This window comes from Sinohyriopsis cumingii, chromosome 4 (assembly GCF_028554795.1).
Source record: "Sinohyriopsis cumingii isolate HCF-2022 chromosome 4, ASM2855479v2, whole genome shotgun sequence".
In the NCBI taxonomy this organism is placed as follows: Eukaryota; Metazoa; Mollusca; class Bivalvia; order Unionida; family Unionidae; genus Sinohyriopsis; species Sinohyriopsis cumingii.
Genome location: NC_142964.1, coordinates 35749553 through 35772404, shown reverse-complemented (window position 1 = coordinate 35772404; position 22852 = coordinate 35749553). Strand labels below are relative to the sequence as shown.

Sequence of the window (22852 nt, the reverse complement as noted above, 5' to 3'; positions counted from 1 at the left end):
TTTCATTTTGTGAAAGAATGTTCAAGCGATGAAAGCAGTCAGTAGGTTTTGCAAGTTGATGCGGAATAGGACTGGTCACGTGATGAAACACATCAGTTTCGAGATGAAAGATTAATACCATCGGCATTGGTGTATCTATGGACAAGAACGCACGCGAGGGCCAGAATGCTGCGTCAGACACTCAGCAAATCCTCGTGAAAGACAAACATTCTGGGCATTTTTGTTTATATTGTAGTCAGGAAATGAAAATAAAATAATCCTTTATTATGCATGGATGTTAGATATAAAAAAAATTCCACCATCGATCTAATTATGAAATATAAAACAATGCATGCAGTAGGTAAGCTTCGAAATTCGAACCTAGCGTCCTGCAATAAGTAAGCTTCAAAATCTGAAACTATCGTCTTTCTAAAATGGCATGCATAAAAGTACTATGGGAAAAATTAGATTTTACCTGCCATCGAGAAAAGTAATTTTTTGTGGGGTCTGATTTGATGGTTGGACTAGGTCTATTCCTAACAGATTTGATGAGGGTGGATACCTGATTGATCAGTTATCAAAGTTAATAGGCTCAGGAGCCGAATGAGGAAGGGATAGGGCGCCAATCAGCTTACAACTTCGTACACCACGAGAAAATCACCGTGCCAGATCATTGGCAATGCAAAAAAAGTTATATTTTCATTGAGAAACTATATCTCATAGTTGACAAACTTCAATTCTGTTTGGTCCAACATTTTACAGTAAAACAAGTAAATATGCTATATATCTATATCGAATGAAAGCCGCTGGAGGGGGACATATATAGCAAAAGGACAGTAAATATACTATATAACCATGATCTAGTGAAAGATCAGTGACAAAAATGACATAGTAAAAGGACGGCAATTCTAGCCAACGTGATATTATTGATAACGATCTGTCACCATGCCTCATATGTGGATTGTATCTAGCGCGAAGAATGACAAGCGAGAATATCCCATTCATTCATTATTCTTCTGTGTCAGTGGATGAATACAACCATGCTTCTATTCAGTCTGTTGTAGTTTAGTGCTGGTCACATATTTATCCACTTGACAAATACATTCCGACATTTGTTTTCCAACCGATATGAACAAATATAATGTACGAACTGTACAACATTAATTGGCCTCGTCTTACTTTCATATACAGCGTCGAGACAAACTGTACAACATTAATTGGCCTCGTCTGACTTTCATATACAGCGTCGAAATTACAAACGTTCAGAAATTAAATTTACTCGGCGGTGGGGTGGGGTGGGTTCTTTTGCAAAACTTTATTTTCGTAACTGATTTGAAAACAATCTATTTTTGACAATAATGTTCTTCTTTTAAAAAGCATATAATCGACTTTAATGTAGTTGACAAATATAACAAGGGTATACCTTCAAATCTGGCCCATTGGTTAAGAAAAAGTTGTTAAAACTTAACCAATAAAATAGTTCGAAAATAAAAACTAAATCGAAAACATGTGCTCTGATTCGCTCAAAAGTGTTCTGATCTATTAACTATGAAAATTCTTGTTCACACAATATTCATGGAAGAAACTGAATAGTCATAGAATATGTTCTATATCATCGTAAATTAAAAATTAACCAAAGCTCTCCAGTATTCTTCGGTAGGTTTAGTTACATAGTTGGCCAAGATACCAGTCTAAAAGCGCGCGCGCGCGCGCGCGCGTGTGTGTGTGTGTGTGTGTGTGTGTGTGAGAGAGAGAGAGAGAGAGAGAGAGAGAGAGAGAGATTGAGATTTCTACTGTTGCTACCAAGAGAATAAATAACAACCAAATACAAGCCAGTATTGCCTCTTTGGACTAGTAACACAATATTATTGAATAGCAAACTGTAAACTTGGTGACCTGAAAACACAATTACCTCTTCAATTATCTGGTCTATTATGCATTGAATTTCATAGACAGTTTGTCATTTCTGTACACTTTTACTGAAGGAATTTCTCCCACTATATATGTCCGCCTTAATTCGTAGCGTACATTGTTAGGCAAAAAAGAATATGTGTGTGTTTTCTATTGCTCTGGCTTTAGAAACGGTTAAATGCGTAGGTGTTGCTTTTTTAAAACAATATATATATATGCAACAAACTGACAACGAACAGTGCGAAACTAGTATCTAACTAGCCTGAGCGCTTTCGACTCTTAAGTGAATCTTTTTCAAGGCAAATACAAAACAAGACAAACAAATAAAACAGAAAAACGGTTATGTTTGCAATACAAGAATTAAACCCTTAACTTTATTATGTTTTAACTAGTTTATTTCAACTTGTTGCTGATACTGGAAAATATTTTTATTTGCCTACAAAATCGACGAGCCATCAGCCATGTAAAGTTTTGCAAATATAACCGTTTTTCTGTTTTATTTGTTTGTCTTGTCTATGTTTTGTATTTGCCTTTGAAAAATACTCATTAAAGAGTCGAAAGAGCTCAAGCTAGTTAGATACGAGTTTCGCACTGTTCGTTGTCAGTTTATTGCATTTATCTTCATTAATCCCTGACACACGTGATCCCTTGCTGGACTGCATTTGAAAGGATTGTTATTCTCTCTCTCTCTCTCTCTCTCTCTCTCTCTCTCTCTCTCTCTCTCTCTATATATATATATATATATATATATATATATATATATATATATATATATATATATATATATATATATATATATATATATATGTATGTATGTATATGTGTGTGTGTGTGTGTGTGTGTGTGTGTGTGTGTGAAATAGGAATTGCTTCCGGAAATAATTATTTGTAAAGTTTTTAGCCGTTTTTATTATATCTACAAAGTCAGGAAGAATTCTGCTGAGAGCAATACAGCGTATCTCTGCAAGATTCTCCCCGAAAAAAAAAGTTTATTGAAACAAAAATGGCGATTTGAATAAAGTGAGAGCAATACAGCGCATCGCTGCAAGATTCTCCCTGAAAACACTTTATGTAAACAAAAATGGCGATTTGAATAAAGTGAGAGCAATCTGTTATATAGCCAACCTTGCCATTATCCCCTTGATGTGCACGTCCAGCGGCTTTGGTATTCCAGTCAAATTTTGGCAAATTTTGATTTCTATCTCTCAGCGCTTTCCATCTCTGCACGTATGATCCCTTGTCCGTATGTCTCGACTGCAGGAACATAACGGACTGGGAAGCATACGCAGACACAGGGGAGGGCGAGGGGTTGTGTGCTGTCATCGTGTCATAGCGGCTATAATGGTGCACTTTCTCCTTAAACGCCTTCCGGTAGACCTTCAGAAATAAAATATAGCGATTAACAAATATACAAACATGCTTTATTTAATCTACAAAATAATTCTAATTGTAAGTTCTTGAGGAAACACATTAGACAAGAGAAAGGGTCTTTATGGTGGAGGAGACTATGCTGTCTGGAGAACACCATCGATCATATGTGCACCATTGTGGAGACCAGTTGCATTCGGAAGATACCCATCTCCTTTCCGACGAGAGACGAACATGCTCGTCTCGCCAAGAGCGACTCTTTTCTTCTATCATGCATCTATAAAAACTCTCTACGTCCTGTTTGCTTTTGCAATCGACGATACCGAAAAGTAAACCCTGGACCTAAGCGGTAGCATAGACCAACCAATAACAACGTTATCTGATCCCATTTCAACATACGGTCGTTCACGAAAAAAAAAATGATTCAGTCATTGTTGGTACACTAATCTTTACAGGCTAAACACAATTAATGAATGCGAATTTTAAAGTAAAGTTTCATTATACATTATAATGCACGTGGACAGTTGCAATTACCTTAAGAAGGGTTGAGAACTCATCGTCATCATGGCGATGAGACTTGGAAGTTGTGGTGCTGGTGGCCGTTGAAAACCGAGAGCTTTTGGAACTTTTTGGCGGAAATTTGTAATTACCGCTGGTACTAGCAGTTGGTACACTGGATGCAGCCGTCATGGTACTGCTACTGCTACTTTTGGACTAAGCTTTTACAATTGTCAGGAATGAAAAAAAATCCGATTTTTGCGAAGGTATTCAAAATATTAAAATATTCACTCTGCGATTAAAATAGTCTTTTCAAGAACACAGAAGGATCCATTCACAATAAGACAATCAGTCACACTATGACGAATACTTTTTAAATCCATATAATATGTATATAGACTTTGTCTAACCTATTTCCTCAAACGTATGAAATAAGTTACTATTGATAATGAGCTTTCAAACGGATACCGTTGTCACTTTACCCCAAACAATGTATTCCAGCTGGAACGATATCCGATTGTGATTTATGACGATAATATTCCAAGAATTCACCTAAAGTTTGAAAAGCACGAATCATTCAAAATAATGACGACATTTTCTTTATCAATATAGCGTAATCCATTGCAAACACCTCCACTGAATCATGTTGAACCTTGCCGACGGGTTACTTATTGGAACGAATCTGAAGTCTCAGTACATGATGATATATAGCTGCTTGATCATCGTCAAATGTCTCGAGAGAAGCATTCATAACCGTATCAATATATCATCCAGTTAATCATAATTATACAGTTTCATATATAGATAGTCGTTGATAATGTGATTAAACCGGCATTGAGATACAAATGTTTGTCTCCAATGTCTTCATAGTGTGTGTTTGTGGTCCAACGTATTGGAATACAGTGCTCTACAAGATTCCTTCATTTTCTGTCACAGCTGATTTGAACAGTTTAATAAAAGTGACCCAAACACTTGAATCTGAACAATCTCAATACACGACTACAATACGCTAGGTAATAGATATTTCGAAATTGTAATATAATGAAAATTCACCAAAATAAGTTTAGCGATTTGAAAATAGTTTTGACTGAATAACGAGCCGATCGAAAGAGATAAAGCCAAGGGGTATTCAAACCTGATACCTGAAAATGCAATATGTGGTTTCAAGTCTCGTCACGGATAATTGAGAAATTTGGTTTGTTCCCGCCTTAGAGTTACAGTAGCATTCATCGAACTGCGGAAATGGATCAGAAATACTTGCTGTTCGTATCAAGCACATTGTTTTATAGAGATATTGGGAAACTTCTGACCACGCTTGTCTTCTTAAAGTATAATAAATGACTTTTTCCCCATAGAATGAAAACATTTTCTTTTTCATTTCCAGTAGATCAGTATAAGCTTTAAGGGAAAAAAAAAACACAATATAAAACACTCAAAAGAGCAACAAACCACGTGAAATCTGATCACTGTGGTACCTGTGGGGGTCTATCTAACGTTGCATGTCAAAGACCTTATTGTTTCTATAGGATGTATTAATTAAATTCACTTTCAAAAACTTACACTTTAAACGGATTTGAAGCCTTCATATCAAAATGTGCCTAAATATATTTAATTACATCACTGTCTTGTGTATTTTTCTATCTTTCTTGTCAGATTGTGCTTTTCTCTTTCTATTTAAAAAAAAAAATAAAAAACTTTAGAGCCAACAAATCCCCCCACCCCCGCGTGAACGAGTGGTTTAAAGCATTCGCTTTTGCAGATTACTCACATATCACTTCTGTCCGTGTGGAGCTGAGTGTCAAACTGAACTGAGTGTCAGTTTGATTAATGTGGGTGTGTGAGAAAGTTTGTCAGTAGTTTCCCGTGGGTGGGTGGTTCTTCCCGGGATTACCTCCACCACATATACTGGCCACCATGTGGGATGTAACCCGACGGTCATTGAGTCGAAATACATCGTGGGATGTAACCCGAGAGTCAGTGCGCCGAAATAAAAGTAATCTACAAGCACAGAATGTATAATTTGTATGGTCTTGTGGAGTATTTCGATTTTTATTTTCTCCTTTTCCCAAATGTGAATAAGCCTGCACACACACTTTGACACATACATACATACATACATACATACATACATACATACATACATACATACATACATACATGCATGCATGCATGCATGCATACATACGTACGTACATACATACATACATACATACGTGTTCTACTGTCAGTGGACACCGTCAGGACTAACACTATGGTCGAGGTTCACCCTTCAGACGATATGCATGAGATATATCATAAGAATGTGTCCTATCGACACAATATCACCTGGTGTCGATCATTTGTTCTATACCATGGATGCCACTTCCCAATAAATGGTTTCATATTCCAAAGCCTTTTTGTGAAGTTGTCATTCCATATAATTCTCCAAGTAGATAAATATGCCGATTCATATATTTGAAGATTTAAAGTCAGTGTACGAAATCTTCCATTCGGAAACGGGTGACTGCAGGGCAGTTTTGGCTGATTTACCCGCCTTTTTGCTCCCCTTACTACAAACGTGACTAGACAACCAGGATTTCATGCTACTTTTTCAATGTAATGCGAAGATTTTTGTTTGACTGTAATGGATGCCACCCAGCGAAACCACATTTTCTAAATGTGTTATTTTATGTGAACTCAATTATGGGACTCGTTGAAGATATATCAACAAACAAACAAACAAACAAAAAACAACTATTGGTCTTATTGAAGGAATGTGGTTTTATATAACACAATTTGACTTTATATTTTAAGGATTATCTTGTATCTTATAGTACTTCATGCTAACGTTTTTTTTTAAAGGGTTTGTCTTCCCAAAGGTTTCTGCAATTTACATTATAATGGTGTTAACGAAATAACCGAACGATAAAGGAGAGGTCATGTGAAGGTGAGATTGGTCTCATGTTAATTCTCACGGCGGTCTGTCTGTACGCTTGCACAAAAAATATAACATGCTAATTGACTAAATTAATTTAACAGTTTTATGCAGTTAAATGAAGTACGTGACAAGGTGTGATTGGTAATACGAAGGAGAGAGTGGTCTACTATTACCTGCCACGGTCAGTATGCTTAAAAAAATAATATGTTAATTGATTAATTAATTGAAAAAGTATACTCATTATCTCGATTACGAAGGGGATATTACATGAAGGCGAACATGGTATCATATTAACTAATTAGTTAATTACAAATATAATTAGTTCCTTTTAACAGTAAACCGCATAGAGGCTCACGCACGATGCTGGAATCATATAGTTCTTTTTATTTTTTAAATTTTTGTTTTTGATCGACACGATTGACACACACACACACACACAGACACACACACACACACACACACACACACACACACACACATACATACATACATACATACATACATTGTTTATCAAGGATTTATAGTTCATATTATTTCGACCGGAACCTGTGAACACGAATTCTTTTATTTCTTGTTCATCTGTACGTTTTTGTTGTTTTAATCCTGTGTTAACGACAATCTATAGCAAAAGAAAGAATATATAAAAACCTGTGCAGTGTCAACCGAAATATGTCAAATCAGCCGCGTAGCGTAATGAGTAAGTAAAATCAAGTGCACGGATTACTGAGAAAAAAAAGTATCACGTGCTCATGGGTTTTCAATACTGCAAGTACGGTCTGCACACCCCATTTTATACGCGCCGCACTATCTTTCAGAATCTGCGATTTTACAGTGACCTAGATAAAAGCTCCTCGTATAGCGGCATTTAAGAAATACATGGATATGTAACTACTTACAGCTGCTTATACACAATGCCAGGGCATTTGCTTGCCTGAAATATTCAGACATTTGTTTAAACAATTCCAGGTAATGTACATAGCTTAAATAATTATGTTCTACATTGTATCCCTTTTTAAAATTATTTATATCGATTTTGCAATGGTTTATTCTGCGTAGGGACATTGCCTATTCAATATACTGTGTTATAATCGCACACGTATTGTTGAAGTAGAGCCATGTATATATATATATATATATATATATATATATATATATATATATATATATATATATATATATATATATATATATATATATATATATATATATATATATATATATATATGTGTGTGTGTGTGTGTGTGTGTGTGTGTGTGTGTGTAAATCAATTAAAATTCAATGAAGTTAAATTAAACTAATTACAGCTACTTAATGCTTGGGTATTTACTTACATTTTACTCAACAGGGCATATTCTACACCATTGTTACGCGTTTCTCACAAGTCTACACCAAGGTTTACGTGACTCGCAAGTCTACACCAATTGTTCTATCAACCTGATTAAAATCAAGACCTCCCACCTAACAGAGACCTGACAAACGCAATACAATGTTAAGATCAACTGACCTTTAAGATAAGATAAGATAAGATAAGATAAGATAAGATAAGATAAGATAAGATAAGATAACGTAAGATAAGATAAGAAAAGATAAGTTAAGATAAGATAAGATATGATAAGATAAGATAAGATATGATATGATATGATATGATAAGATAAGATATGATAAGATAATAATTCTTTATTTCAGACTACAAAGTACATACCTCTAAATTAAAATATAATTATAAAGTAAAAACATTATAAACATAAAAGAACATGTATATCATACATACAAGTAAACATATACATCTACAACAAATAACTGCGCCCTGCATTGTTAAGATTGAAATTAAATGGCACATTTAAAGAGTAATTTGTTCCATCTAATAATAACATGAGAATTTAAATAAATGTCATAGTTCCAAAGAGATTTCAATATACAGTTCTTACTATTAGATATTCTTGTCATCATTGAGAATACATACTTTCTCATTACTTCATCAAAACTTAATACATTATAATTTACAATCATGTTGGAGGCACTGTTCCATCTAACAAGACCTAATAGAAATCGAAGACTATTATTAAAACCAATAACTAGTTTTCTTTTCATACATTCACTAGAGTTTGTCCACAGAGGAGCACAATACATAGCGCAGCAATAAGATTTGAATAATCTAATTTTGATATTCAATGAAGAATTCTTAAATTTACGTAGAGCATGTTTCTTCGAGTACACAAAAATTGGTATTGTCTCATCATATCTTCATTATCCGACCGATTGGATTTCAAAATATGACCCAAATACGTATAACTATTGACATAGGTAAGAGCATTGCCGTTAAGATATACAGGGGGATGATATGGTAAGTTGAAAGAAGTTGGCTGAAAGACCAGGCATACTGATTCATTTTTGTATTATACATGATATCATTCTCAAATACGTATTGTTCACATATCTTTAATGATTTCCTTAAACCTGTGATAAAAGGACTTATCAATGACATTTCATCAGCAAAACTAAAATTGTTAAGAAACAACACATGCCGAGCTTACGATCTAACTTCTCTCTCTCTCTCTCTCTCTCTCTCTCTCTCTCTCTCTCTATATATATATATATATATATATATATATATATATATATATATATATATATATATATATATATATATATATATATAAATAACAAAGGGGAAAGAATACCCCACTGCCTCACCCCACTGGTTACATGGAAAGCGCTGTTAACTAAAGTATGAATTATGTAGACAGGTACTTTAATATTAATCAACTTTTGAAAGAGTATCCAGTGACTGACCCTATCAAATGCCTTGCTAGCATCTAAAATGCATGCAAACACTGGGCTGCCATGTTCTTCATAATAGTTGACAGTTTCCGTAAAGGCGTATACACATAAATCTGTTGAATGCTGCTTTTTAAAACTAAACTGATTATCGGAGATTGTAACTTCACACCTTTGCAGTATGATGCATTCAAATATTTTTTTAAATAATAGTCGTAAGAACTGTAGGTCTGTAGTTAGTTTTGTCCGCCAGGTTACCAATTTTTCTCTTTAGTAGCGGTATAATTGTAACTTTTGTGAAATCATCTGGTACAAAGTTATGCACAAGCATACAATTAAATAAAATCATCAATAGCACATGAAATCAAGTATCTGAAAATTTTAAGTTGTTCCACCTATACAAAATCTTATCCTGGACATGTACCACCTTTTTGTCTTGTAATTGCACTTTGGATCCCAGATAATGGGATTACCTCAATACGATCTGAAGGGGTAGTCAATGCTGAAAGCACATGCTTCTTATTCGATTCATTTTTAACACAACTGAGTAAGTCCTCAAAAATGATTTTTTCCGCTTGTTGCATATATTATTCTGACCTTGGTTCCCATCAATGCAAATTGGTAGTTTATTGAAAGTTGTCGAAGTATTTTGTTTTTGCTTCCAGAAATCACGTTGGTCGACATTTTCAAATTTTTGTGCTAGCAAGTCAGCTCTATGTATAACTTCCTCCTTCTTACGTAATCTAAGAGCATACTTAAGTGTGCTCTTGTTCGGCGCATATGGTTTATGAGATGGCCATGCCGAGGTTTACTGTTATCACGCCACATATGGTAAGCATTTCGTGCATAGTGTAGTTCTTTGACACAGTCATTCCAGCCTTGTATAACCCCGTGACCACTTTTGGATTTACTAGTCAAGCTATAACCGGAGTTCGACAAAGCTTTTACTATATCAGTGTATAAATTAGATTCGCCAATCAAATTTTAACTCTCACATTTGTGCAAGTGAAAAACTCACTACCAAACTACTCTTCAATGTGTATAAAATCAACGACACTGCCTGTCACGAACACTCTTCCCTGTACCTTGATGTATGTCTGGGTCGACCATTCGAATTTCATTTATGTAAATTAACTTGTCACGTGACGAAAGATCACGTCACTTTTTATTTAAAACAAAACATAATTTCTTATTATAAACACTTTAAGGAAACAGGTCGGAGGCTACGTACAACTTTATTTCACAAGAATGATATACTCTTTGTTTTTGTTTCCCCTAAATAGTGTGCAGTCAATCGTCCTCACACATATGAGGTAGTTTCTGCGTTGTCAGAAAATGGTCATGGCTGCTCCAATTTTGCCCGCACATACAGTTTAAGTTCTGGGTCTTTTCAGTCATTTCTCTGCATTACATGTTAGCGACAAAAACACGAAACGTTAACAACTAAATTAAAACCAAAATCAGCGCTTCAAAAAATTTGCATATTTTCTGTTACTTTTTTTGAAGCTTTTAAAAACTAGGTAAAAACAAGAACAGATGTTACTATATAATAAAGTGTTAATTTCAGCTTGTGTGCAGGACCGTAAGAACGATCACGGGCCCTGGGGTAAGAAACACCTGGGCCTCTCCTAGTTCTTGTTCAAACAACACTTCTCTTTAATAAAATTAAAAGGTGTTGTTCGGCCCGGGCCCAGGGGAAATATATATCCGGTTGCCCAACCCCTCCTTTTGGCCCTGCTTATGTGACAGTAGAATGAAGCGAAAGCGCCATCCAGGGATCAGTTTGGTGAAAACGTAAATCGACAATGTATTTGAGGAAAGTGTTGTGGATGAAACTATAATATAATGCCAATGAGAAAATCTTTAAAATTAAATATATATTATGCAGCAGTGAATAAATCATGTCTCAGTTTTGCGGGATAGCAATCAGCTTTTGTCAGTTTAGTAAGGTTGTGAGGCAAGGTGAAAATCTTTCGCCAACCTTATTTAATCATGATACTGAATGACTTTGAAACTATCTATCAGAAAATCAGGGCACTTGTGTATATTTATTATCTTCTGACGACACTGTGTCCCTGTTCTTTCCAGTTTGTATATGGCTTTACGCCCATAACACTATAACTTTGGTAGTTATGAAAAATCTTTCCAACATAATATATGTTTAATGAAAATTCATAGTTATAATGAAAATTCATAGTTATGGATAGTGAGTACCAATTTCACAAACACAAAGATTTGGATTTGGTACCCGAAAAGATCATAAATAAAGATTTAGTATTGGTGAGAATGTAATATACATTTTTGCTGAAAATTGAACTATTTAGCTTTTATTGCGTCTAAAACTCGAAGGTTCGTTAAATCAGTTAAATACAAAGTTTACGAAAATAACTTCAAAAATATTTGCTATGCACCTATTTTACCTAATATATATTTCACTTTTCCTACTGGCCTGCAACTGCATCGTTTTGACCATAATGTACAAGCCATTTTGCTTTATGGGTGTGAAGTTTGTAGATTTGAAAATACCACAATTGCATGTATTGGAAATTTGAGTAACATACTTTAAGAAATATTTTAAAATTGAAGAAAAGTACCGACGTTTACGTTTAGGAAGAAAATTGTATCGACATAATTATTGGATCCAAAATGACAGGATTTTTAATCTATATCGTTAATGGTAAGTGGGTTAAACTGTATTCACTTCATCATCAAATCTTTATGAGACCAATGTTAAAACTAACACTTGTAAATGGATAAAAATCACAAGAAATGCTTTAATAACAGCTTGGAAACAAGATATCATTTACTGCGAATTTAGTTATAATACTAAACGAATAAACACCTGATAACAAAAAGTTCAAAAGACCTTTATATACAGGAATGGTAATCTTTGGTAATCCTAAGAGAAAATTTTGCCATTTTTTTAAAAACAAAATTTGAATATGGAAAACTACTTATCAGGAGGCGTATGTTCTGTTGTCAAAATGTAGGACTTCCAGTTACATACTCTGTGTTGAAACCGATCTTTGGGACAATACACAACCAGTTGTTGGGACAATACACCAAACAACCAATAGTTTGGCGAATACACAAACTGGTTATTGAGACAATACACAAACTGTTGTTGGGACAATACAGCAATCAGTTCTTGGGACAATACATACACCAATTGTTTGGACATTGCACATTCATATCGTTGCGACCATATACATTTTGAAGAATGAAGATGCAATCATTGTGATAAAAATGGCAACGGGGCGAAATTTCATAATTTATTTATTTACCTAAAATTCAAAAAAAAAAAGAAGCAAGTTTATAAAAACCGTTCCATTACTGCAAGCACCCATATTGAAACTACAATAACAAAACTTATATACCCCAAAACTGTTACTCTAATAATTAATATCATATTATAAACTGTATGCAATTTGTTTAGTTGGAAATTTCTCATACTTCTCGTTTTAAACTCTGGACACTCCATGACAGTTATCCTAACCTCTCCTGTATCACTATATATTTTGTTTTAAAAATGTTCTATTCATGTACCTAAATGTTCTCTCATTTAAAAATGTTCTATTCATGTACCTAAATGTTCTCTCATTTAAAAATGTTCTATTCATGTACCTAAATGTTCTCTCATTAAAAATGTTATATTCATGTACCTAAATGTTCTCTCATTAAAAATGTTATATTCATGTACCTAAATGTTTTCTCATTTAAAAATGTTCTATTCATGTACCTAAATGTTCTCTCATTTAAAAATGTTCTATTCATGTACCTAAATGTTCTCTCATTTAAAAATGTTATATTCATGTACCTAAATGTTCTCTCATTTAAAAATGTTATATTCATGTACCTAAATGTTCTCTCATTAAAAAAAGTTTTGTATACTTTTGCGCTGATTCTAAAAGTTGACCAGTAATGTCATGCGTTTCATCTTAGGTTTTTGATTTGACTTTATATAATTGTGACAGCTGTGATATTCTTATATGCCACCAGTATGTGGCATGATATTTGCTGTCATTAATAAACGTTTTTCTCTGCTCTGCTCTATTCTAACAGAAAAACAAGTTTTCAATTCTCATTTCTACGACCATTTACCTGCATGCCGTACAAGACGAGAGCAAGTCGCAAGTGGTCCGAAATGTGCTATTTTCAAGACAAAATCAGAACACAAGTCACTAACATTGACACAGAGATAAAACATGATTGCTGCTTTTCTATTGATATATGTTTTAAAATGATTGACTAAAACTGAACAAATTTATTTTGACAATCCTGATTTATGTTGTCATACTTTTATAATATAAAATAAATATCAAAATCCTTCACCTGTAATCCAGTATAAACGCTGATGACGTCAATCAAATAAGGGTTATTTGGAGATAACCTTGTTATATTTGCACCTGTTTTATTTTGATGACACTTTAAAGTAGTTCTGTGTTATTAACTGCACCTATAAATCAAATACAGTGCATCAAAATACCTTTTATAAAATAATTGCTGCCGGAAGAAATGGCTTTGTGAGAAATTTAATTGGATCATTTCTTAAGTTTGAACAAGTATGTATGTTCTCAGCGAGAGATACATGGTGTCCAATATAACTGTTGGAGGAAAACCGGTGGAAACCGCGGTAGGAACCACCGACCAACAGAAGACACTGGCAGCTTTCTCACATACCCACATTGGTAGGAACCAGAGTCTCGAACCCACGCGCGCAGAGGTGAGATGGCAGTGATCGTTAAAGGCGAGCGCCTACACTACTCGGCCCCTTGGAGCATCGGAGCCCCTTATGTATGTATGTATGTATGTATGTATGTATGTATGTATGTATGTATGTATGTATGTATGTATGTCTATCTATGTATGTATGTATGTAAAATTGGGTGGGTGGAGGGCGGGATGGATAGAGAGATGAGAGTTTTGAACAGAATTTATTTAGTGAGAATTTCTTACTCACCAGAAAAATGAAACTGGCTCTGCAATTGTTTCTTGTACTTTGTTACAATGCACGAAGTCAAGATCTTTCATCTATTTCACTTAGGAAAGTAGGCCTAAGCTACTCAAGGTTGTGTTTGAGTGAATAGCGATCCACAATGAATAGGTATCCCGACTGTTGTTCCAAATATTGTTCTTCTTTTTCTATATATTCAACATCAGTCTCTCACTTCTCAACAATGAGAGATATCCATTTATTTGAGATGTAAAATCTCTAACACTTATGCCATTTTCTATATATTCAACATCAGTCACTCACTTCTCAACAATGAGATATCCGTTTATTTGAGATGTAAAGTCTATAATACTTATACCATTTTCTATATGAAAGGTGACGTAAATACCTAAAGAAGGATCTGATATTCTTTTAAAAAAATACTTTTCTGCCGACACACCGTGGCAAGCAATGTTAACTGTTAAAGAACTATAATTGGTAGGTGTCTTTTGTACAATATAGCGAAGATCAGTACCTTTTTGTATCTTGTTTCAAGGCCAAGGCGTGCCATACTTGTTCGCAACAAACCTGTCCTAAGTAACACTTATCGTCAATTGTTTGCATTCTATTTTTAAAATACCCGTTTGAATACCTGGTAATAAACCAGCATATAATGAACGATTATATAACTCACCTGAACGATGTTGTAGTAATCTCTAGCAGCCACTGTAAATATTAATTACCATGCATAAATTAAGTTGAGACTAAATTGATCTTGGCAACATGCTAGTCTCTTTTCCCATTTTGTAATGATTTTCTTCTGTGTATTATTTCTTCTTCAAAGTGTAGCACATAAAATACCTAAATTTAAAATGCTTACTTTTAATCGACAGTGTATAACCAGTAGTATGCTGAAATACCGTTAAACCAAGGAATCAAGCACTCTACTTACCTCTTGACAGGAGTGAAAGATATAAAACACTAAAAAAGAACGTTTTCGGTGTTGTTTTTTTTTAGTATTGTTTTTAAAGCACTGTTCTTAAAATCTGCTAAAGAAGTTTTTTTCATTGTCCATCAACATGGACTTTAGTTGGTTAAAGCCACAGGCTTAAGCAAGATTGGTGTGACAGTCAGTACATACGTCAATAATTACTTTAAATTGTCACTACAGATTGTGCTTAATTTTGAACTACGATACCGGTCAAAATGTTTTTTGTAGACCCGGGGCGTCGTGGGAAGGTGGTTCATAGGCAGGACTCTGGCGGTCATTGTAGCATAGCAGCATAGCAGCAAGTGGGTGACTATCACAACACAATAAAACTTTGGCGCAGTGCCGGATTAAACCCTCTGGAGAGCTATTAGGCAGTCGAAAGCTCCCCCCCCCCTTATCTCCTAATACGTTCCGTCAATATTATTTTGATCCGTTGTTGCGGTTACACTAAAAAGGGTGGGGTCCATAGGAATGTGCCTACTCTGCCTAGTTGGTAATCGGGTACTGCTTAGGCGAAAGACTTTGCGCGAGCTCCTTTGCAATGTAGGTTCACCCAGCTCGAGTCGAAAATGCTGCCACAAGACGATTCGTTAACCGTAAGGACGCGTAGGATGCGGATGTAAAACAAGTACGCCGTCCATAAAGATGGAGCCTCAGAGACGGTGATGTTGTCTGGAGTTTTTTCGCTGCCCGAGCGAGTTAACTGCGAGAAGAGATCTACACCAGAAGCCTTTAGGTTTCCAACGTTGTCTGCGAATACAGTCAGGTCGTCCGGGTAGAAATTCCTGACGCGGTTGCTGTATATTACCGGTAGCTCGGCCTTGCTAACATACTAGGCGAGGTTCGCAGAAGCTTCGGGTACCGCCTTACAGTCTTGCGAGCGCCGGAAGATGTCTACTGGCATTATTCATATGACCACAGTCGGCTTGTATTTAAACGAATCGGCGGGTCAGGGGCACCGCCGCTTCCACCAGTACGCTAGGCGTCGGACCACGATTCAGTGTCTTTAGTACTTTTCATTGATGCATGGTCTCAGATTGTCCATTCACCTCTTTTCTGAACAAAAGAGTAGAGTAGTTGGGTGGAAGGGATAATGGGTCGCTCACCAATGAATTTTATGGTTTGAGGTTAACAGTTCCCGCCTCGTGTCAGTACCATCCCTTCAGGTGCTCCTTCCCGTCCTGCATGCAGACGCCCATAAAGTGTTCCAGGGACCTGGAAAAGTTGAATGTACTAGGTACGTCGGTCGTCCGGAACCTACCATCCGTAACAAATAGTGCTACTGTTTATTTAATCGTCATGGAAGTCTCGGACCACAACTGCGTAGTTTATCTCTCTCTCAGACTGGTACAACCATAAGTAAGGTCTTTGTTTTTCGGTAAATTTCAGAGATTGCTAAGATGATTTAAACATGTCCACACAGTATCTAGTCAGGATGTATCCCTCGCTTCCAATGATAACGCCCGTAGACCGTCCTCATAACTATCGACTGAAAAAGATGATAACAAAAGTCCAACTCAAGACTGACATTGAGCACCGCCGCTCCCTCTGCAGTAAGTATGGGCGGGTGGTAAACACTGTAGACGGTATGGCGACGTCGCCTAACACTGTAACTATATGCATGATATGTATGGTGAGAGTAACCAACCTTACACTGACCTTCCAAGGTCTGCATATTCCCACTCTACCATGATGTCACGAAAACAAAAATGCTGCTATTCGGTGACAAAGTACAAACATTAGCAAGCTGGGACCAAGCCAGTCTTAAAAACGGTGACCTAGCAAAAATCTGATGCGAGATGGGACCAAACAGGCCTGCTAATACAGCTCTTATCAAGATGCCAACATTCCATGTGGTCATCAGTGAAACGCCTAAACTTAATGACAGCCAATACAAAATATAGTTCACAATGAGCTTTCTTTGTTGTAAGGGTGTGTTAATAAAAGAGATATACATCGCCATCAATCTCACGAATCTAGGATGAACTGTTCCTGAGAAATGAACATCAAACACAAAATATAAGCCGAGCCATTGAAGCGTAAAATATGGACCATACTGACCTACTTCTAAAATCAAGGAACAGTGCTCACCAATATGCATACCGTCGCACGTGTTCACCAAGTTTCATGATTCTGTATATGACAGTATGTATCTAGTATGCCCAACAACGCACGTGCTCATGAGTTAAATACAGAAACTTAACCTAAGCCAGTAAATTCCGAAGTGCATGTCACAGTGACCTTTCTTGTATTGGTACGGTACTAATATAGCTGCATATAATCAGGCAGTTTAATGATTCAGCCATGGACAGTAAAAATGCAATATGCTCATTGGAGCATGGTATATGGATATCAGTGACCTACTTTCAAGAGGACATTGCAGTACTCATCACATTTCATGATTCCGTGTATAACAGTATCAGACAAGAGAAAAAACATACGTGCAGGGCCGACAAGAAGGGGTGGGGGGCAACCGAAGATATATCCCCGGGGCCCAGGCTCGTAAGGGGGTAAAGGCCGAACAACACTTTTTAATTTTATAAAAGAACAATTTTGTTTGAAAAAGAACTGGGAGAGGCCAGGGTGTTTCTTACCCCAGAGCCCGTGATCGTTCTCTACGGCGCTGCGTATATGGTCATGAACCAAACGCAAAATCTGATTGTTCTTACCTTCCATTTCTTCGCCTGATGTAGCTAATGATGTGTTAAAGGTTAATACCAACAACCTTCACCTCCACCCAACTCCTCCCCACCTAACCTAAACTAGTAAATGTAAAATGTAGTTTTCAGTGACCTTCGTTTATTGTAAGGGTGTGGTACTAAATGATACATACAATCATCTAGTTTGATGACTTCCACATGAAAAGTGCTTGAGATAGAACCAAATTCAGCAAAGCGTGAAATATTGGTAACGATGGCCTAATTCTGCGATGATAATATAGTAATCATCAAGATAAATCCCCTCGACAAGTGTGACGATTCTAGGTATAGCAATATGCATACAGGGTAACGAAAACCTATATGGTCATGAACTAAACGCGCAGACATAATCTATCCTAGTAACATGTGAAATTGTTACGGTGACATACGTTTGTTTTAAAGATGTGGTACTGTGAACAAAGCTTGAGAGAAAAAAGCGTAAAACATAATTTAACCTGTGTGAGTGAAACTTTAAATATGAATCACTGCGGCCTACTTTTGTGACGAGGGTGTTGTACTCATTAAGATAAATCCCCTCGCCAAGTTTCAGAATTTTGGGTATATATATTATATATAAAGGGTGCCAAAACCTATTGGTCATTAGCTCAGTGCAATAACTTGACCTAAGCCAGTAAAAGTGAAAAGTTGGTCACTGTGATCTAGTAATAGAACTGCATCTTGTGTTATGATTCTAGTATGAACAGACCAGGAGAAAAAAAATTATTTTTTTTTTTAAACCAATGTCAGTCAAGCGTAAATTATGCGTCACAGTGAACTACTTTTATTACGAGGGGGGCACAAAGTCAATGTGGTTATGAGTTAATCGCGTAAATTACCTTAAAGCTAGAAAATATGCAATGAGGGTCGCAGTGGCCGTCTTGTAAATATGTGGTACGAATAGGAATGAATAAGTAATAAAGTGTGTCACTATGGGGCCTAAGGTGAGTCTCATGTTAAACAGAATAAAAAAAATTGTAGGGCACAAGATGAAATTATGATCTGGTCATCCTGTTCAGATGTATAGGGAAAATACTGTTTTAAAAATTGGTTCATAGGTTGTTATTTTTGGTACACGGGGTGTATCTGATTGACTGGAAATGGTAATAATGTAACAGCATGTTTGTTTTTGTTTTTTGGTTGACATACACTTATAAAAATGTTTTTGGGGTTGTTGTTTTTTTTTCCCCATTTTTTCTTTTCACATAACGAATCTGTCTGAGATGATAACGGTACCAGGATGTGTCTATTTTGGCGGGAATAGGTCGTTTCTAACTGAAATGAATATTATTACATCGTAGGTTTAACAGAAGGGGGGGGGTATGTCACTCATCAAAGGAGAGATATTAACCATCAAAAGGGACTATGGGATTCCTGAAGTTCATAATGGCAATGGGAAATTAACATTAGGCCTAATTGGGGTGGGGGTGGGGGCGATTCTGGGAATATGTTGAAATCTTATTTTATAAATATGTCCAGAGTTTCACGCGATGGCTGATTATAGAGACAGGGGACATTAACATGTAAACACCATTTTTTTTAGTATTCTAGCGATAAGGGAATATCCTGTGTTAGAAGCGTCCACAGGTTTATCCTTTAAATCCTGAATGAAGATCAAGGAGGGAATTTGAGAACTTTGGCTATTTCAAAATGTAAGATTCTCGCTTAACAATTGTGCCCTATGCTGCAAGCCACTAGCATTTTCCTATAATTAGGTAAAACTTTCATTCATCGATTTCTGACAGATCTAAGATATGCCAGATACTAGTTTTTTTTGTTGTTGTTTATTTTGTTTGCTTGGTTTATTTTTAATTTCTGTTTACATTTTTGATTTACTGAAATGCAGCTTACGTACGGCATTGTGTAAAATCGTATCTATCGGCTGAGGGCTGAATTTCATTTGAGGCAGGTCAGTAATTAATTTTGGTGTTACAGTCTTTCGACTAATCTGATAATGACAAACTATTTTCAAACACAAAAAAATCGTCTTTTAGATTAAAGACATCCAGTACAAATTATGCCTGTCTAGAGTTAGTTTTGGTTACATTTTCAGCCTAACTATTTTGGAATGAAGATAAGAATTTTTTGGTAAGCTTTAACATCTTTCCATTAAAATTTTCAAACTTTAGTGTAAGTAACAATAGCAGTCCGCAATTTGTTACATCATAAAAGAAAAGCAAACATGAAGTTTGTTTGGTGTTTTTTTTTTCTTCTGTGCTTTTAAATGTAAATTTGTTGTGCCATGAAAAAAACCGCGAACTTGATATGTAAATTGTTATGTACACACACACACACACACGCGCGCGCGCGCGAGTACATTTGTGTATTTGATATATATTGTACATATACACATCGGTGTGTACTTTATCTATTTTTAATCAGTATCGACCCGTACGGACAACTATGTGGATCTCATTTATACTGTGAAAATATTCACCTCTGTCAAAAACCGAACCGCAGATTTTATAATTTTAAATTCCGCACTGTATGTCTAGACCATAGATCCTCCGTTTCTAAGATAAGGCAAACTAATTTATATAAGCTTTTATGCATGCAAACATTCAAATAGAATGATAGTAGGATCTCTATCCATTAGTATCCAGTAATATTTAGGTTAAATTTTTCAATAATTTATACAAGTTGATAAAAAAATTTTTTATGAACTCTGCAATTCAAGACTGAATGAATTTTCGGAAAGACTGTAACTTGCCCTGTTATTGTGATTGGCCGAGCTATTCCGAAACATGCGGAAGCTCGTTCAGCGCGGCACTGAATATTTATGTCCAGTGATACACTCGAAACCTATTACCAATGAATATTTATTTTTATAATTTTTTGAACAAAATCAATAATAGTGTTTAATTTACTATTAATGCAAGGTTGGTGTGTGGTTGTTAGTTATTGTACATTGCATCTTCGCCACACATTCGGTACGACCATGAACTTAAATCAAGTTGGTAAATTATTTTAGTAAATATTTTAATTAACACGGTATCATGATATAGATGTGCTGCAGTATTTTATAAAAACGATAGTACTAGAATTTGAATTTCTGTAAATTTATCAATCCATTGTTTTATTTAAGAGCGTGCTATTTTAAATTTCAAATATGGTGGAACTGTAAAGCTCGTACAAACAAATATGGCTGGTATAGTAACTTTTATTCATTTTCAACAATTCCCATATTCTTCCTTGTTTAGGACTGTTTAACTTTGATGTTTGACGTTTTCGTATCAGTATATTGATTAATAAACGTTTCACATTCAATATTTGGGGTATTATTTCAAAATAATGATTTTAAGATTTATATCACACTTTCCATTCCGCTCTATAACTTAAGGTCACTTTTATAAATATTAATGAAACTAGACTTTTCTGGCACCACTGTACGGTGCGATGCATATCACATTTGGGGTCATCGTCTGAAGGTCAAAGTCAGTTATAAATAGTTTAGGTATATTGTTTATGCTTCACACCCTTCAAGGTGTTTTAAGAACAGGGGTGAACCTATGTATACACGTTTATCAAGCTGATGTCAGTGTTCCATTTTCAAGGTCAACACCAATGATTGACTCTTTATCCTCTTTCTGGGTTACTGCCCAATGAAACAGAGCTATAAATCTTGGTCGCTTTTGTAATTTCAATAGTGACAGTCCATCTTACTTTCATCTCAATCTAGTAATTCTACATCTCCGTCTGAGTTGGTCAATAAATTGAGGACAATTTTAAACCGATCAACAAAAGTGATGTATTAACATTGATGTTTTTGATAATGTATCCGTTAATTTTGAACATGATAAAATTCAAAAGATATTTACTACTTTAACAATGCTAATATATATTTACGAAAGAAGACGATCGCCCTCACTTCAGGTTTGCTGTATAAAATTAAATTCCATGAGTGCCTATGAGAGAGAGAGAGAGAGAGAGAGAGAGAGAGAGAGAGAGAGTGCAAATGTCCGTTTTAAGTTTAAATATATTTATGGACATCATATCCACAGTGTGTCTAAAATGATCCGAGCATAAAGCCCTTGAATTCAGTGCTGGCGTATGGCAGAAGTACATTTTTTTGGCAAATCCATCAGGTTAAAAATTTTCTGTTGAGAGACAACACTTAATTTCCACAAGGTATAATTTGTAATTCTTTATTCTGAGTAAAGATAAATATTCTTAACTAAACAAAATTATTTTCATTCATTTTATAAAGAGCTGTGGTAACTTAAAAACTCTATATAAAAATTGGGATATCAATTTAGATACAATTCACATAACCAATAATTTAATTTCGGTTCATCATGGGAAACGATTTTTTTTTAAACGTCTTAACCATAGCTACTCAATGCCTTAAATCTTCAAATAACTTACCAAATATACGTGTCTGAAACTGTAGTGTTATTCTCATAAATCCTTTTTCTCCTTTTCGAATAGTCTCTCATATGTCATGTCGGGTGTAAAACACTACTGTAGTCCAGAAAACCTCCATCGAGTCTATATATCTTTAATCCGTGTATAAGCGGGCTAGTCTTGTTTAGAACATGCTTTATATCGATTTATTTGAAACTATTAACCTTGTGTATGCCAAGAGAAAATAAGTAGACCATTCTGTGATCTTTTTTTACCATTTGTTTACATAGATTTTGACATCATCAGGAAGAATGCTGTTTCTTTTTCTATATAACTAAATATATAAAAATACAGACTTTAGTCTTTTTCTCGCAGTTAGTGGCACAAGTACTAATTTCGTACCAATTACCTATTTTTCAATTGATTCAATAAAGGAAT

General features: G+C 35.3%; 1 protein-coding gene across 3 annotated transcripts in view; it reads right to left on the bottom strand.

Moving 5' to 3' along the window:
* Window positions 1–22591, bottom strand: part of LOC149800929 (uncharacterized) — a 31865-nt gene extending 9274 nt beyond the window's left edge. Inside the window, exons 1-2 of one of the 3 annotated variants that reach the window (XM_089954234.1) lie at window positions 22436–22591; window positions 3015–3266 (exon numbers count right to left, since the gene is read on the bottom strand). In XM_089954234.1, the coding sequence (XP_089810360.1) occupies window positions 3015–3212 (198 nt within the window). In that variant the 5' untranslated portion in view covers window positions 3213–3266; window positions 22436–22591. Of the gene's footprint in view, window positions 1–3014; window positions 3267–3791; window positions 4584–14410; window positions 14809–22435 lie in introns of those variants that run through there. The other 2 variants (XM_089954235.1, XM_089954233.1) reach the window with 2 other exon arrangements.
* Between the last annotated feature and the right edge of the window lie 261 nt (window positions 22592–22852).